Source organism: Lissotriton vulgaris, chromosome 4_1 (assembly GCF_964263255.1).
Source record: "Lissotriton vulgaris chromosome 4_1, aLisVul1.2, whole genome shotgun sequence".
Taxonomy (NCBI): domain Eukaryota; kingdom Metazoa; phylum Chordata; class Amphibia; order Caudata; family Salamandridae; genus Lissotriton; species Lissotriton vulgaris.
This window is the reverse complement of record NC_141691.1, coordinates 683,410,239-683,426,780: the sequence shown is the minus strand read 5'-3', so window position 1 is coordinate 683,426,780 and position 16,542 is coordinate 683,410,239. Positions and strand designations below refer to the sequence as shown.

The following is a 16,542-nucleotide window of genomic DNA, read 5'->3' as shown; positions in this document are numbered from 1 at the left end:
GGATAATGGAAGTGCCGAAACCGTGGCAGCAGATGGTGAGATGATTTGGTGTACAATTCTTCACATGTTGCCCTTGTATCGCTGGTAGGGTAACTGTATTTAAGAGATGAAGAGTGCTTGGTGTGTACCTCTTTGATGCAGAGTGGGACAGGAAGAGGAGTCTGCATTGATAGTATTTGGAGCAATCTCTTAGTCTGACACACTGTGCATCCTTGAGAGGATGCAAAAACACTGGTTTTCCTGGTTATAGTATGGACTGCTGTGAGAGGTGGCCTTATGGCTTTTCTTGTAAATAAAGAGATAAAGGTGCTAGAAAGAGTACTGTCTGGAAATGCCTTTTTTGCATGTTCACCCATACATTTTTAGACTGATGCTGATGGTTTATGGACTGAGAGTGCATGGAGGCCAGGTAACCAAACCTCAGTGTCAGTGTTCAAACCCATACAAAGTGTATTTCAAACTAGCTATCCATAATTGGCAAGGGCTGACTTACTTATAAGTCCCTAATATTGTACCCGGCGTACCTAGGGCATGTAAGGCATAGTGTCCACCCAGAGCTGTGTCACTGCTTGTGCTACACTGTGTGTGACAATGTACAAGCATGGGTCCCAGCCTGCCACTGCAGACTGGAAGTGCAGTGGTAACACAGTTAGTTCGAATTTGCCATTTAAACTAGGGCAAAGCCCACACTTCCCTTAGCAATTGATGTGTCTTCCCTAAGGAAGGCCTATGGAGCCATAAGGCAGGTATATGTATATTATCAAGTAGGACATATATTTTCCAAGTTTGCGGTGTAAGTGCTATTAACCACATTGGCTAACATAGGGTTACCTGCCAACCCCACATACCGGCTATCTTCTGAATGTGACCAGGTAGCTGGTTACTGTAAGGTATAACAAATTGAGCCTCTGTACATTTACAGATGCTGTTTTGCTGTCGCAAACAGCCAGGTTCTGTGAATCAGGCTATTTGCGACTTCAAATTAGCGTTGTACATCTGGCCCCTAGTTTCTTAGTTTGCCCACGTTTGCGAGTTGGTCCACAGCAGTGGTCAATCACTGCTAATGATTCCGTGTTTGCTCTGCAGTGCTTAACCTTTTCTGGGTGTAATTATGTATTTAACTTTGTTGATTTGGCCAGTAAAGTTTAAAATTCATCCACTAAACTCTGTTTGCCTTTGTGCATATGCATGTAAAGCATACTGACTGTCAACAAGCTAGTACAAGGAGAAGTCCTGGCAGCTGCTAGCTTCAACACTAGGAGTAGGGAATGAATGGAAGCTAATGTGTGATGTTACACTTGCAACACTTGTCCCTTACAGAGAGCATGTGCCCTACAATCTAAATTATCACGTTTATCTTTGGGAGAGGTGCCGTTTTGTTGCAAAAAGTGACAAAGGGTTCATATTCTGGGGGGCGTGGCTTGCTTCCGACGATGATGACAGCGTATCTGTGAGTCTCCGGAGCTGAGGAAGACGAGAGCGGGTCTATGCAGCATTATCCCTGCCTGTATCGTTCCCATATTGAGGGCTTTGGAGCGTGAGGATGCGAAGCCTTCGAGGAAGTTATTTTCCAGTCCTTGCCAGGTCTGACATTATTCGTATTTACTGAAGCAGTGCCGGCGCGGATTCATGGCGGTTGCGCCCACCATTTTGAGCGCACCACTAACAGAACGGCTGCCTCAGACGCGACCCTCGTCTTGTCAAATATGCGGTGAGCATAGCAAGGACGAGTTGTGTGGCTCATTAACATGCCCCAATTCTCTTTCATGGGCCTTTTTCAGCTTTAATACTCTTCCTCTGTCCCCTTTCTGAACGGCGGCATGGGGCAGGAAAGGTGAGCCGCCATTTCACTTTCCAGCTGACGGAGTTGCTTCCTATGCAGTTTCTAGGTGGCTGAACCTAATGCCTGCCCACAAAAAGCAATTACAGCCTTCAATGCTTATCGAAGGGTTTTTACCCTAAAGTCCAAACTGCACAGATAAGGTTTCGCGCTTTTGAGCTGAGTGCATTTTTATTTCTGTTGAGCCTTTGCCTGCTTTTAAGATTTTTCAACTTCCAAGCCACCGACGGAGCCTCTTCCCAATGCTATACATTCACTTTCTCCTGCATAATACAAATGGCTGCTCACTCGTCTTAATAAAATGCCTCTTATGAAGCTTTTGACCTATTGGATTCAACAACAATTTTAATGTTGTGATATTTGCTGGAAAGACTCCTCCATTGTGATGCCTTTCACGAATCTTGCCCCTTTCACGAATAATTTGTGCGCTCTCCAAGCCTATTAAGGAGGTTTATATTAAAAGCATTTTCAAGGTCTGAAAGACTTTCTCTTCTCACAAACAGAACATATCAGAATTTTACTGAGACTTTGTTCGCCATTTTTGCCCTCATCTTTCTTCCATTGTGGATGGAACCTCTTCTGCATCACAACATTTTTATGCTCTCCTTACAATTTAAAAGCATATTATTTAAATAACCTTTCACAAGTTATATTGAGAATTGAGGCAACTGTTTCCATTTCTGAAGTGTTTTGTGGTGTTTTATGCATGAATTTGACAGTTTGCCTTGCATCCCTTCTTATTTCAACTCTATTTTGCCTCCACTATGCAGTCAATCAGTACTATTGTTTGAATGAGCACATGTTACCTTATTTGTTGATTGTTCTTTACTTCCACAGCACATGCTCTTTGCTTTTTGTATTTACAAACTACAGTGGCTTTCCAGGAGGCCTGTTATTGATGTGGTAATGGTCTTATATAGACTCACCTCCTTTCCAATTTGATATGTGTACAATTTCTCCTTGAACGACCATTAGTGGAGCGTTTATATAACATTTTCTCTAAGTGGTCAGTTGATATTCTGACTTAGGAAGGGTCCAGTTGTTCAATCGTTGAATACTTCTTATTCAGGTAGCGCTTATTCTATACTTTTGTACATGTACTATATTACTTGACTTTGAAAGTATTCCTATATAGCACACCTGTTACATTACATTACATATTATTGTGCCTTCCTAGATTAAGTTTTATGCAATTCAAGGACTCAATGTCATCAGTCGTTTGCTACTGTTAACTTTTTTGCCTTTCAGGTTCTCACTTTGCCTTCTTTATGGGAAAGCAGCTGAAGACTCTATCTCAGTCCAAGTCTGTGCAACGTGAGTTTTTGCTTCAAACTAGTTCACGTTATCAGTGCCTAGCAATGGATGATTCTGCTAGCACTTCATCCAAAACTTCAACAACTACAACATTGGCAAATGCTGCTTCTTCTATTATTACGAAGTCATCTTCCAAGAGATCAAAGAAAGATCCTCCGTTTCCTACGAAATAAAATTCTTCGGTCACTATGGATTTACTGTTGGAAAAAATCCAAGCTCTATGGCCGTTTATTGAAGAGACTAACTCAGCACTTTAGGTCCTCACCGACAAGTGGTCTAATATGGAAGAGCGTGTCACTACATTGGAACAAAACGTTGACTCTTTGTCCTCTTCTACATCCAAAGTGGAGTCCCTTTCTTCTCAAGTACTGATGCTTCATAAGCAAGTTGAAAATTTTGAGAATAGAAATAGAAGGAATAACCTTCACATTTACGGTCTGCCTAAATAGACGGAGGGTTCTGACTCTATCACTTTTTTTAAGTCATTTCTCCCGCAACTTCTCAAACTCCCAGAAAGCTCTATTCTCAATATTCAAAGGGCTCATCCTTTAGGTTCAAGGATGTCTGCACCATCATCACCTTCTAACAGGAAACCAAGAGGGGTGATCATATACTTTCTAGAGTACACTGATTTGTTGAAGGTTTTATCTTCAGCTAGAGCACTAAACAGAATCACTTGGTCTGGTAACTCCTTATTTTTCATGCAAGACTATGCCAAATCAACGGCAGATCGTCGTAAAGAATTCCTGTCACTAAGGCCCAAGTTACGTTTGATAGGGGCACGCTATGGTCTTTTCCATCCCTGCCTCTTTATGGTGACTATAAATAACAAAATTAATACTTATGAAGATCCAATGCAACTCAAAAGCTTCCTATACTCGTTTCAGGCTCATCCGATGGAAACAGCTTTGTCATCACGTTCCAAATGATTGTTTGCATCTATCTGTATCTTTGTCTCACATGTTCTTTTTTTTCCCCTCTACATTCTGGTCATTGTCCATTCATAGAGTACTAAGTTTTAAGATGCTAAGTAACCTATTTTCTTTTATTGTTTATTGTATCTGTTTGATATTTTTTCTCTTCCATTCACAGATTACTCCAGCGTCCTTCGTCCTTTCCCTCGTGTTCTTACAGCTTGCTGGTTGTGTGTTCTCTCCTCCGTCCTCCCTCATGGGTCCTGAGCGCATCATCATTCGTTGTGGCCTTCCATCCCTCCACCCCTCGTATGTCTTGGATTTGTTGTAAGTCTCTTGTTTCTTCATCTTCTCCCTTTCTGCATATTTGGTTCTCCTTTTCATTTCTACTTCTTCTCTTTCCTTGGCTTCTTCCAGCATTTTTCACTACCTCTACCTTCTCTCCTATTGCTAATTACATGATTTTTCTACATTATTCCCTCTTTCTTCTTCTCTTTTCTCCTTTATTTTCATTATCTTTATTTACATTTTATTGGTTCATTGCTAAAAATGGTTCTACATGTTCAAAATGTTATATTTCCTTGCATTCATCAATGTGTTACAGTTTTCCTATATGCCTTTAAAAATTGTTTCATGGAATGTCAGGGGTTTACATTCGCCCATTAAGAGACAAAGGGTTTTAACTCACTAGGCCAAATTGGATGCAGATATTGCTTGTGTACAAGAGTCCGATTCATCATCTGAAAAATCTGCAAGGTTAAAGAGAAGTTGGGTAAACGAAGTGTTCTTTTCTCCAGGGGATGGCAAACGTAACAGTGTTCTTATTCTTTTTCGCAAATCCCTTCCCATTAAGGTACTTTCCCATTGTTCTGACCCAAATGGCAGATGGATATTTGTTAAATTTTTGATAGATAACATCCCACTCTCCTTGTTGAACATATGCGCGCCTACAGCAGGTGACCCCTCCTTTTGGAAATCTCTAGCTTCACACATTACACAATGCTACGATGATAACTTTATTCTTGCAGGTGACTGTAATGAAACCTTTGATCCCTTTATTGATCGTCATTCCTCATCTTCTTTTATCCCTCATAGATCTCTCACACAAATAGTAAAACAACACAAACTGATAGACGCTTGGCGACTCTGTAATCCTACAGTAAGGGAATATTCCTTCTACTCCCCACTGCACCACACCCAGTCCAGATTAGATTATTTTTTTTATCTCTCATAATGTAGCTCAGTCACTTGTGAGGGCCGATATCTGACCATGTACCAGTTTCCATGCATCTTGATGTCTTAAGCAAACCTAAATTAGCTTGTAAATGGCGTTTCAATAACTTTCTGCTTTTAGATCCAGTTTTTACATCATCTTTTACCTCTTTTTTTCACGATTTTTTTATTCTTTAATCACAAAGGTACTATATCTTTTCCTGTGGTTTGGGATTCATTTAAGGCCTCAGCTAGAGATTTCATTCTCAGATATGTTTCCAATAAACGTTGAAAAGCACAACATATCACCAAAGCTCTTTTAACCAAAATTAAAGCATTAGGACACTCCTATTATTCCTCCAAATCTAAGGACTGCTTATCTGACCTTCTTAAAGCCAAATTTCAGTTGAATCAGGATACCACCAATACTACTTCCAATATTCTGCTCACATCTAGTGCCAAATATTACGGAGGCCGGAATAAAGGAGGTAAATTACTAGCTAATTATTTAAAGGTCAAACGAAATAAACTCAAAATTGAATCTGTTTTTGGTCGAGATGCTCAATTGAAGTTTAGGGATGAAGAGATATTGACTGAATTTCTTCACTTATATAAATCACTTTATACATCTGAAACTTCCTCTTCTGACCATGACGTCCCCCAGTTTTCTCTTCAATACAATATACCCCTCCTATTAATCTGGATTCCTCGCCATTAGAAACCGATCTCTCACAGAGAGAACTCTTGAAAGCCTTGCAGACACTTAAGAAAGACAAGGCTCCTGGCCCAGATGGGTTTACTGTAGAGGTCTTCACTTACTTTTCAAATTTACTCATCCCTAAAGTATGTATCCTTCTCTCTGATTTCATGCAGTCGGGTCAATCTTCTGGCTCGTTTGCAGATGCCCTTATTTGTCTTATCCCTGAAGAAGGTAAGGATCCACAACACTGTAAAAATTATCACCCTATTTCCTTAGTAAATATTGACTATAAGATATTTTCAAAAGCTTTAGCTTTGCGTTTAGAATCTCATTTAGCTGATTTGCTAGGGGCAGAACAATCCGGATTTGTCAAAGGACATCCCATCACGGACAATACCCGTTTATTTTTTCATATTTTGTCTAAGGCCTCGCAGTCCTCTCACCCTCTAGCAGCCATAGCGTTAAATACTGAAAAAGCATTCGATAGAGTTGAATGGTCCTATCTTTTTTGTGTGAATAGACGTACCTCATGCACACACTGAGTAAAATTATAGACGTAGGTCAATGTATAAATTCTGAAAGGTTACAGCAACAAATTATTTTTTGCAGAGGAACAACTTTAGAGCACAAAAGAAATCAATTAGATGGTGAAAACAAGTAAAATATGATGACAAAGGAGAGTCTTGGTGTCCTTGTTTAATTATCAAAGCTTGACAACAACCAGCCGACACGTGTTTCATCGCATCTCGCGATTCTTCAGGGCTGGAAATAATATAGAAAAAAGGGCTTTTTTGGACAATATACATGTACAAACGGATAAGAACAATCTTGTTCAAATCATAACCGGCGTCAGAGACAAGTATCAAGCAAAATCTTGACATGCAAGGATCAACAAACCTGAGAAGGTATGTGGAAGACATCCTTTAGTGTAGTGAACAAAAAAAGGGAGAATGACTAGAGCCTGTGATCATACTGTGTTCATCATGCATACGTGGTGATACTAAATCCGCCACTTGTGCTACCTCAACACGTCATGCATGTATGCACACCTGCAGATTTGTGAACAGCATGTACGCGGTGTTCAGTGATTTTGAAATGAGAACAACGAATTGTAAGGATAAGCTCTCCTATTGGTGAACTAAGTGACATGCGTCAAGAGTGTGAACCATGAATAGATGTATATATATTCCAACACATACCTCTAGGTGGCTGTACTTAAGCCAAACGGTCTATATTATCAAGAGATAACATAAAAAAAAGGGGGAGAGAAAAAGGGGAAAGAGGCATATTAAGTGACTAAGGTTGAGAAAAACTCTAATGTTAGAATATTCAATGAATAAACTAGAAGGCCTGGTGAGCTATTTATTAATCAAAATTAGAAAAATAAAGAGGAGTGCTCACCGCTCTTCCGGTGATAATTCCGACCGGAAGGGCCCAAGACCAGTACTTGTTCAAGTATTCGATGGTATTAAAAAGACTGGAACAAGGTAAACGAGACATGAAAAATGTGTTCTTCGCTGGTTTGGTTTTGGCCCGAATATCATCACTTTAATCTCTCTTCTATATTCTAATCCTAGAGCAGCTGTGTCAGCAAATGGCGACCTCTCTTCCTATTTTCCTTACACAGAGGTGTCAGGAAAGGATGTCCACTTTCTCCTTTTCTTTTTAACCTTGCTTTGGAACCTTTTTTATTACGAATTTGCCAAAACGCCGATATTCACAGATTCACCTTTAAAGACACTACTGTTAAGATGGCAGCATATGCTGACGATGTTCTTATGTTTTTATCCCGTCCACAGGTTTTTCTTCCTGCTTTTTTGGCAGAAGTCCAATCCTTTGCATTTGTTTTTGGTTATAAATTAAATAAAGATAAATGTGAGATTTTACCACTCACCAAGTTCACTCTTAGTGCTGATTTTAACTCCTCAGGTTTCACTTGGAGTCCCCAATACATTAAATATTTAGGTTTACACTTCTTCCCGACCATTTCTGAAACAATCTTCCGTTGTATGGACAACTGCATTCAAAAATTGTCGTCCTTAACATCAAAATGGCACCCTCTTTATTTATCTTGGGGGGGCCGTTTGGACACTATTAAAATGATGCTCTCACCCACAGTCTTATATAGGATTTCTAACATTCCACTCACTATTCCTTCTAAGTATTTCAAGAAGCTTACTTGCATTTTGTCATTCTTTCTATGGAGTACTAAAAAAGCACGTATGTCTGTTTCAAAACTGATTCGCTCAAGGGAGGGGTGAATTTTCCTGATCTTCCTACTTATCACAAATCATTTATTTTACACCACGCATCAAAGTGGCTTTCTGATCCTGCTACGTATCTCCCTAAATGGGCCTTGTTTGAGAAATCTTTTCTTTCACCTTTCTCATTTCAAGAATTCGTATCCTTTACACGTACACCACAATCCGTTTCTACTCCCATAATCAAACATACTTCCAAGATAATACCACCCGCTACTTTAACTTCATTTTCTGCCTCACCTATTTGGTATAACAAGAACATTTTAATTAACAATAAACCTGTTTTCTGGAAAGCCTGGAGGCAGAGAGGTATAATATGGGTCCATCAACTGTATGATCAAGATCATCTAATATCTTTTGAAAAGGCCAGATCTTTATTCACCTTGCCTCTCTCTTTAAATCCAAATTTTCCCCCTTATCCGAAGCTATTCAAAATGCCAACTCAAAATTTGCGTTAGTTCTACCAACTGATACATAGGAGCTCATGCATATGGATAAACATAGGATTCTTGTTCTTAATGCTTCCAGGGCATCCTTTCTTTACACGTTTTTACACACTTCCTCTCGTCCAAGAGATAAAACTAAGGTAGAATTAGCATGGGAAACTGATTTAGGAACTTCCTGGTCGATAGACTTTTGGGGTAGAATTTGGCTTAAAATCCGCAAACCTTCGAGAGCGGCTAATACCATACAAACACTCTTTTTCATTTATAACAGACTCTTACTCTCTCCACTCATATTCCATGCTAGACATGCTCATATCCCAGATCTATGTTGGTCCAGTTCGACACCACAGGTGGGCCATTTTCATATGCTTTTCACATGCAATCCTGTTCAGGATTTTTGGACTAAAGTGTGGGCTCAAATAAACTCCATCTTCAAAACTAATTACCCTTTTACCCCCTTACATATTTTCTTAGGTAGCTTATCCCCCATTTGGGAAAATTACGAGTCTAATGTTAAAATCATAGATTTACTGCTGGCAGTAGCTTTTCAGCAAATCAACCAAAACTGGAAGGATTTTACTAAAATATCATTCCAGGCATGGTGGTATGCGGTTTGTTATAATCATAGACTAGACACATCTTTTGATTACCCATTACATATGGCATCCAAGCGTATGCATTTATAGTCACCTGTCACGCTCTTTATTGACATCAAGTTGCAAGTCGCTCTCTGCGTTTGTCTCCTGCACAACAAGAAGTAACTAAACCTCCATGACATTGATCTAAGTTATTATTTCATGCTCTATTTTAACTTGTATTATATTCTTTTTATTGTACTTGTATATTTCCTACATGATGCAATTTCGTTTGTATGTTGATATTTCTCTATTCCCGCATGATACTTTATAATGTTTCTTTCTTTGAACCATACTTGTTTCAATGGTTATACAATTGTTATATTATATACCACGTATTTATCATATGATGTTTTCATTTTATTTGTATTGTTGATATATTTTTTCCAATAAAATCGCTTTTGAACTGGAAGGGTTCATGTTCTAACAAGTAAGCAGTACAGTACAATTCTTTGGGGTGTGTACAGAGCCTAAGTCAGAGCATAGTTTTTGGGGTCGAAAGTCACAAGGATTTGTGTTCCCACACTAAAGGGGGGGGGAGAGAGAGAGAGAGTGTTATTTCACTTTGGGTGTGCAGTGTCCCTGACAGAGACCACTCCTAGTACTTCTCAATTAAGTTAAAGAAGGGCATAGCCCTGTGGCACAATGAAATTACTATATGCTTTTAGAAAATTGGGAGTATGTGCAATTAATGTTTCCTATGGATAAATGTCCTGGACATGCGCAACCTGATGTTCTGCAGTATGGAAAAGGACTGGGAAACATGTGTGTTTGTTTTGGAACTTTTGACCGGTACTAGCTGAACTTGAAGAGTCTGCATTAAGTGTTTGAGTTAGCCTACTGCTTGTCTTTGTCCTCCAGCATCAGTCTTTTCTACAATCTCCTAATAGAGTTTACCTGCTGATTCCCCTATTCCTCCATAAATTATAGTGTATGTACTAATGGTTCACTAGGGAACCCCCTAGTGCATTTCCTTTTTTTTGTGCCCCCCATTTCCTTATCTATGTGCTCCCTCATTGGATTTGAACATTGTGCCCCCGCCCACATTCTGTTGCCAACCCACCTCCCTCTCCGCCTACCGCTGCGGAAGACTTCCCATCTGCCCTTTGCACTTGCTGCAATTTCTCTATATGCCAGTGTCACTGTTTACCCAGGGCTGCTCACCTGTGCCTATGTTTATCCAACCCTATCACCAGTGGCCTTGGTCTGTCTGCCACAGTCACCAGCTGGGAAACGGAACACTGTCCACAGAGGTGGAGGGAGCCATGAGTTCACTTATCGGTCAATGCCAAAGTCAAGTCATTGCCCACCATTTTGGGCCTTTAGGACTTGGCAGAAAGGACTGAGTGGCTAATTGTTGATTGAATATCACTGTTGCACCACATTCAGCAGGAGTACGTTTATGAGTCATCTTCAACGATATGTAAAGTTATTTATTTTTGTTGTTGTTATTTTTATCATTATTCGATTTATTGCAATGATGCATGTTTACTTTCCATTACAGAAGAACAAGTAAAATGAAAAAAGGGGAGAAGGGGAGGAAATAAACAAATATATGGACGCCGTATAAAAGCCCGCACTCCAGGCAGTAATATTGAAAATACAAACATAATTTTAAAAACTAAGGTAATATATTACCTAATATAGAGTAGTCAGCTAAGTATTATTTGGAAAAGTTCCATAGTCTCGAAGGAGGGCTAAAGCAAGGTCCCCTAAACAGCCAGTTATGGAGTTAGTGTGCTTTTTGTCAGTGGTGTATAAAGAAGTAGGTACTGTACATGTTCCAGTTGACAATTTCCTAATATTTAGCAAGCACCATATTCAGAGTAACGGAGCAGTTTATGCCCTAAGATTAGGATGATAAAAAGGGAGACTATAAAGCCTCATATATCTGAGACTTATCAGATAAATGCTAAGTTATTTTTTAATTTAGTGTTGCTGTTGCCCTGCCATAGAGCCAAGTCTTATCAGCGTGGGTGGGGACTGGTCCCCACCAACTCAGAATGCACATTTTAACCACAGCCAATGCTGTGTCTGTCTACCTCTTCCTATGCTGTCAGTGCACCCCGTGATGGCAGCCCTATGGAGGGGGAAAAGTAGTCCATTGGACTCCACCAGCCATCCCCCTGCAGGTGGGTGCAGTTACTCACTGCACCCTGCTGCAAGGGGACCTCTAGTTCCCCTTCAATATGCAGACAGGTTGCTGTCTGCACAGTGAAACAAGGAGCAGCTTTAACCCCTTCGCTACAGGGCTAATTCCCCCGTGGTGCGGGGGAAGGGGGGCCGGGCTCATTGCCGCGGTACTCATGACGAGCTCAGCTCGTCATGAGGCACAGTGGAGCTGTGCTCATTATGAGCTGAGCTCATCATGACTCAGCCCACTCAATGGAACGCCCCACACTGGAGGGGAATCATCCCCGCGTGGGCGTTCCACAGCAGTTATGACGAGCTCGGCTTGTCATGATCACAGCTCCACTGTGCCTTATGACGAGCTGAACTCGTCATAAGCGCCAAAAGAGTTAAAGCAGCCGCTCTGTTTTTTACCTGAATGCATTGCCCCTAGGGTAGCGTGAGTTTGCAGCTGCCCTGGGGACAGCGCATTCACTATAATTTGGCACATTTACCTGGTTAGTGCTGGGCTCACCTTATGAAACGTGCGCCCGATGCTAACAGGAAAATGTGCGTAATATGTAATATGGCCCCAGATAGTAAGTGTACTGCGAAGTGACGAAGGAGGTCTCCCTTAACATTAGGCACAAACTTCTCCATTTCAAGTTCTTAGGCCGCATTTATTTAACCCCCTCTGTGGCGCACAGACTAGATCCGTCCAGACCACACAACTGCCAGAAATGCTCCGCCCCACATGCTGATTTCACACACCTCACATGGACATGTCCTCTTCGGGTCTGATCTTGGTGACAAGGTTGAGAGTTCAATTAGGTGATACTCTGGCACGCCTGGGGGGGTGGGGGGGCTGGGTAGGGGGCAGGGAAAGTTGGGGGGGGGGAATCCTGGACGGGGATGGCGGGGTAGGAAAAGTTGAGGGAGTTTAGGGGAAGGGGAGGGGGGTATGTTCAAGGGAGTTGCACAGGAACTCTTGGCCTCAACTGGACTTGGGATAGAGGAGAGGGGGTGTTAGGTCCGAAAAGCAGCGTTGCCGTTTCCCATCCACTTGTTGGCTGTAGCCACGCACAGAATGTTCTAACGCAGTTTCCTAGGTACCTACGACTTCGCCGCTCGACCTCCGGGGTGCGAGCTGAATGGCTGTGTGATACTGGGGAGTGGGAGCGGAACTCACACTGAACATCAAGGGGAATGGCATAAATTGTACTGTGTAATTATCCATCATTGCTGCAATAAAAAGATATTTACAAAAAAAAAATGGACATGTCCTAAACTGCAGGCTTATTGTGAACAAGTACATATTACTCTAGGATCCATGATTAACCTGACCCTTATCCCGACGCAAAATCCTTTTTGACATTTACTACAGCGTGGCTTAGTAAATACAAAGAAATGCAACACAGAACATTGTGCTATCTTGTCTTACTTTGCGTGGGGTACGCCTTACATGGGTGAAGCATGGGCATTCTCATGCATCCACCCATGTATTTTGACACAGCCCAGATTTACAAAGACATGTAAACTTAGCTTTGCGCAAAAATAGTGTGCTTACCTGACATGGACATAACAAGGAAAATTATCTTTATTTCTCCTTGATACATCTTCTTTTGATGTGTGCTGCGGGAATAGGCCTCTGAGGACTGTGTTTTTTTAAGGAAAGTATCCTTGCACTAAAATAATCCTGCCTGTAACTTAGATATGCATGCACCACGGTGCAGAAGAGCACCATATCTTAGTAGATATGGCGCATTTGTTTTCTCTCCCACTCAGAAAGCTGCTTTGCTGTGTTGCATGGAATCTGGCCCTTTGTTTTTGGTCCACAATTGGTGTGAAACAGGGTGCAACATTACACCAGTTCTCTAAGACTTCAAAGGAATACGAAGGACATTTACACCCCTTCCTCACATATATGAAGATATTATACATAGAGTCTCTGCGGCTCTTTGTCAATAACTACACACACTTTGAGAGACAAGGCATGGGATGTCCAAAGTGAGCTGGGGAATATCACTCTTCAGTGAAATGAAAGAAAAGACCCTGTCTTTCAAAGAAACATCTAAATTAGCTCAGTGGATTCGCAATCTGATGTTGGCTTGACCGTGCATATTGCAATCACATATCTGAATAGTATCTGGCTGACTCAGTCCTGCCTCAGTCAATCATCCTTCCAAGGTCAAAAAATGCAGCACCAATGAGTTGGGTACTAGCAAAACTTGTTATTTAAAGCATTACAAATTGACAAAACTGCATCACTCAGCGCTATTTAAAACTACGGTATAGTAGGATTCAGACATAATTAAGATGTTCCTATAACCCAAGCATACAGTGCACATTATTCATTAATCAGATGTAAACATTATTTTATAAATGCTCTCAGAGATGCAGGGCATCACATACATTCACATGCAGGTGGGTTTTAAACAAGCAGGGATAGTGCCAAAACGTTATCCTTCTACACGCTGACTGTTTGCAAAACCGCACAATCGTCTTTTCCTCCCACCAAGTCCTATGGAAGTTGGCAAATGTTATGTTTCAGACACATCATGAGCTTGCACTTGTTTCTCCATAAACCTGTGACATTCTGACTGATGAACATTTGGGTAATCTGCTTGTATGATCAGATTTATTTGATATTTGTGTGCAGGTTTTGCCATTCGCATTCAGTCAATTACCATTTGTTTTCTAAACACATGTCTATGGTTTCAAAACTGACATGAAAAACCTTCAATAGAGAAGAAAGCCTGAAGTAAACAACTTCTTAATGTACATATTTTAAACACGTGTCAACTTACTCCAGGCATAATAACCCTCTCAACATCTTTCATGACATCTTCGAATGTCTCAGGGTCCTCGGGGGCGGATGCAGGAATCATGGGTCTCAGATACCCTGGATTCACTCCAGGATACACCTGCCTCTTTTCAATCTCCTCCAGGTAATCCGCAATGTAATCCACCATTTCCCTTCCCCTCTTTCGGAACTCGGCTGAATCCATCATTTACTCAGTGAATAAGAGCAAACCCTGAAGAAGAACACAGATGATGTTAATCATCAATAGAGTGCAAACTAAAACATTTTACAGTACTATCTCCTGATTTGTATATAACAGGTTTAATCTTAATGGTGCAAATTTTTAAACAAAATGATGGATCAATTCAGTGCTTAATCTGAGCCGGTAGTTGCAGTCATTTTTAAGCACTGGGACTAATTTGTATTATCAGAATTTGACCGAGAACAAAAAAGAGAAAGGCAGAAAAGGAGGGGTGTGGGGTAGGATAAAGGGAAAGCAATGACCAAAAAGCATTAACAAATTGAGAAAATTGGGACCAAAAAGAACCTGCAAAATTGAGATAAAGGTAAAGGGAGTGTATGGTGGCGACCGAAAGAGGCAAGAGGTGGAACTAAGATAAATCAAACTTGGTATTCAACTATCCCAGCATTTGGCAGCACCAGCAGCAGGCTTCAGAGAAAAACTTTGGGCACTGGCACTCATTTTAAATATTAAGAAGCTTATTTACAAGCCCCTTGCGCTGCTGGTGTGTCTCTTTCATTGACGCACCAGCAGCGGAATGGCCTTCCCCATATTTAGAAGGCCATATAAAGTCACCCTGCGTGACTTTTTATAACCTTGTAAATATGTTTCCCTTTCACGCATAACTTTGCTTGAAAGGGGCGTTCCATGGGTGTTGCTGATGGTGTTCCCACGCAACACCCATGGAACATGACGCATTCCCAGATTTACAAAAATTTGTAAACCAGGAAATGGCATAAGGAGTTGCAACAAGGAGAAATACTTTTATTTCTCCTCGTTTTTTCCTCTTTCCATGTGTGCTGCATTCTGCAGCACGCATAGAAAGAGGAAAATGCCTTTAATGATTGTTTTTGTGCAGGAAGGTGTCTCTTCCTGCACAAAAACAATAATCCCCCCAGCACAGGCACCCTTGCAAAATGACGCAAGGGTGTCTGCGCTGGCACACGGCTGCTATTTGTGTGCCGTGCAGGGGAGAAGGACAAGAATGCGCTGTAACTTTTAGAGACAGCGCATTCCTGCCCTTTTATTTTGATGCATGGCAGCACAGCAGGAAGGCTTGTTGCACAGCTGTGCAGCAAAATATTGTAAATGAGGCCCTAAGTACTGTGGATCTTGACAGTGTGTTGGCAAGCACGCCAGGAGACATTTGCAGCAGGTGCATGAGCTGAGTCAGATATCTAAACCCACAGTGTAATATCATTGGTTTGAAAATTTGGATAAGCGATGTGCAGAAAAAGAAGCATGGGGACCACTAAATGTAAATGTAAATGTAAATGTACAGGAATTTATATAGCGCAAATCACCGAGCGGTTTCTAAGCGCTTGCTTAGGGAACCCGTCCTGGTATAACCCTGTGAGATAACCCTGGCAGGGTATCCGCAAGGTGAAAGCCAGGCATCCCGCCACGAGGGGCCGTTGTGGAGATTAGGCAAGCTATTGCCCAGAGTCGCAGAGTGTGAACCCGTGAATCGAGTAGGCACCGGAGCGAGAATTGTCGAGGCCAGATCAAAGAGTGGCATGGACCAATCCCTTTCCACTTGAAGGTCTGAGATAGTGGCAGCACAGTGACTGATGTGATGAGTGAGGTGCCATCTTAACAGCTCCATGGTAAGATCTGTTTGGTTTACCATTCACTGTGATTATTCCATTAATACTGCTGGAAATAGTCAGTCCTTACGAATCTGCCCCTGCAATCCCCTGCTATTGTCTTTCTACAAGAAACACGCTTATCACAAAAAGTCTGAAAAGCTTGAACTGCAGTGCATGGGCAGGGTGGTGAGTAGTAGCCACACCATTATACAGACCGGGTCATCTGCACTTTCAACAAATACAACAACAAAATGTGGATTTGTTCATTTATTCCAAAAATCCTTCCCATACACATGACTAAAAACATGGACTGACACAGAGGGAAGATATTGATTTACAAAACGCTGGAAACACTACTGCTGAACCAATGGTGGCTGCCCAACCTAAGAGACAGCGAGTGAACATTAATTTAATTTGCACATGGCTCAGGTTTATGAATAGAGTATTATTTGCTAACCCAACCCAACCTGTATTAGCA

The 16,542-nt window shown here is 41.3% G+C and overlaps 1 protein-coding gene across 2 annotated transcripts in view; it reads right to left on the bottom strand.

Moving 5' to 3' along the window:
• LOC147722440 (aromatic-L-amino-acid decarboxylase-like) overlaps positions 1-16,542 on the bottom strand; it is a 592,216-nt gene that overhangs the window by 464,480 nt on the left and 111,194 nt on the right. For both annotated transcript variants that reach the window (XM_086964962.1, XM_086964963.1), the window contains exon 2: positions 14,239-14,466. In XM_086964962.1, coding sequence (XP_086821088.1) covers positions 14,239-14,442 — 204 coding nt within the window. In that variant the 5' untranslated portion in view covers positions 14,443-14,466. The remainder of the gene's footprint in view (positions 1-14,238; positions 14,467-16,542) is intronic.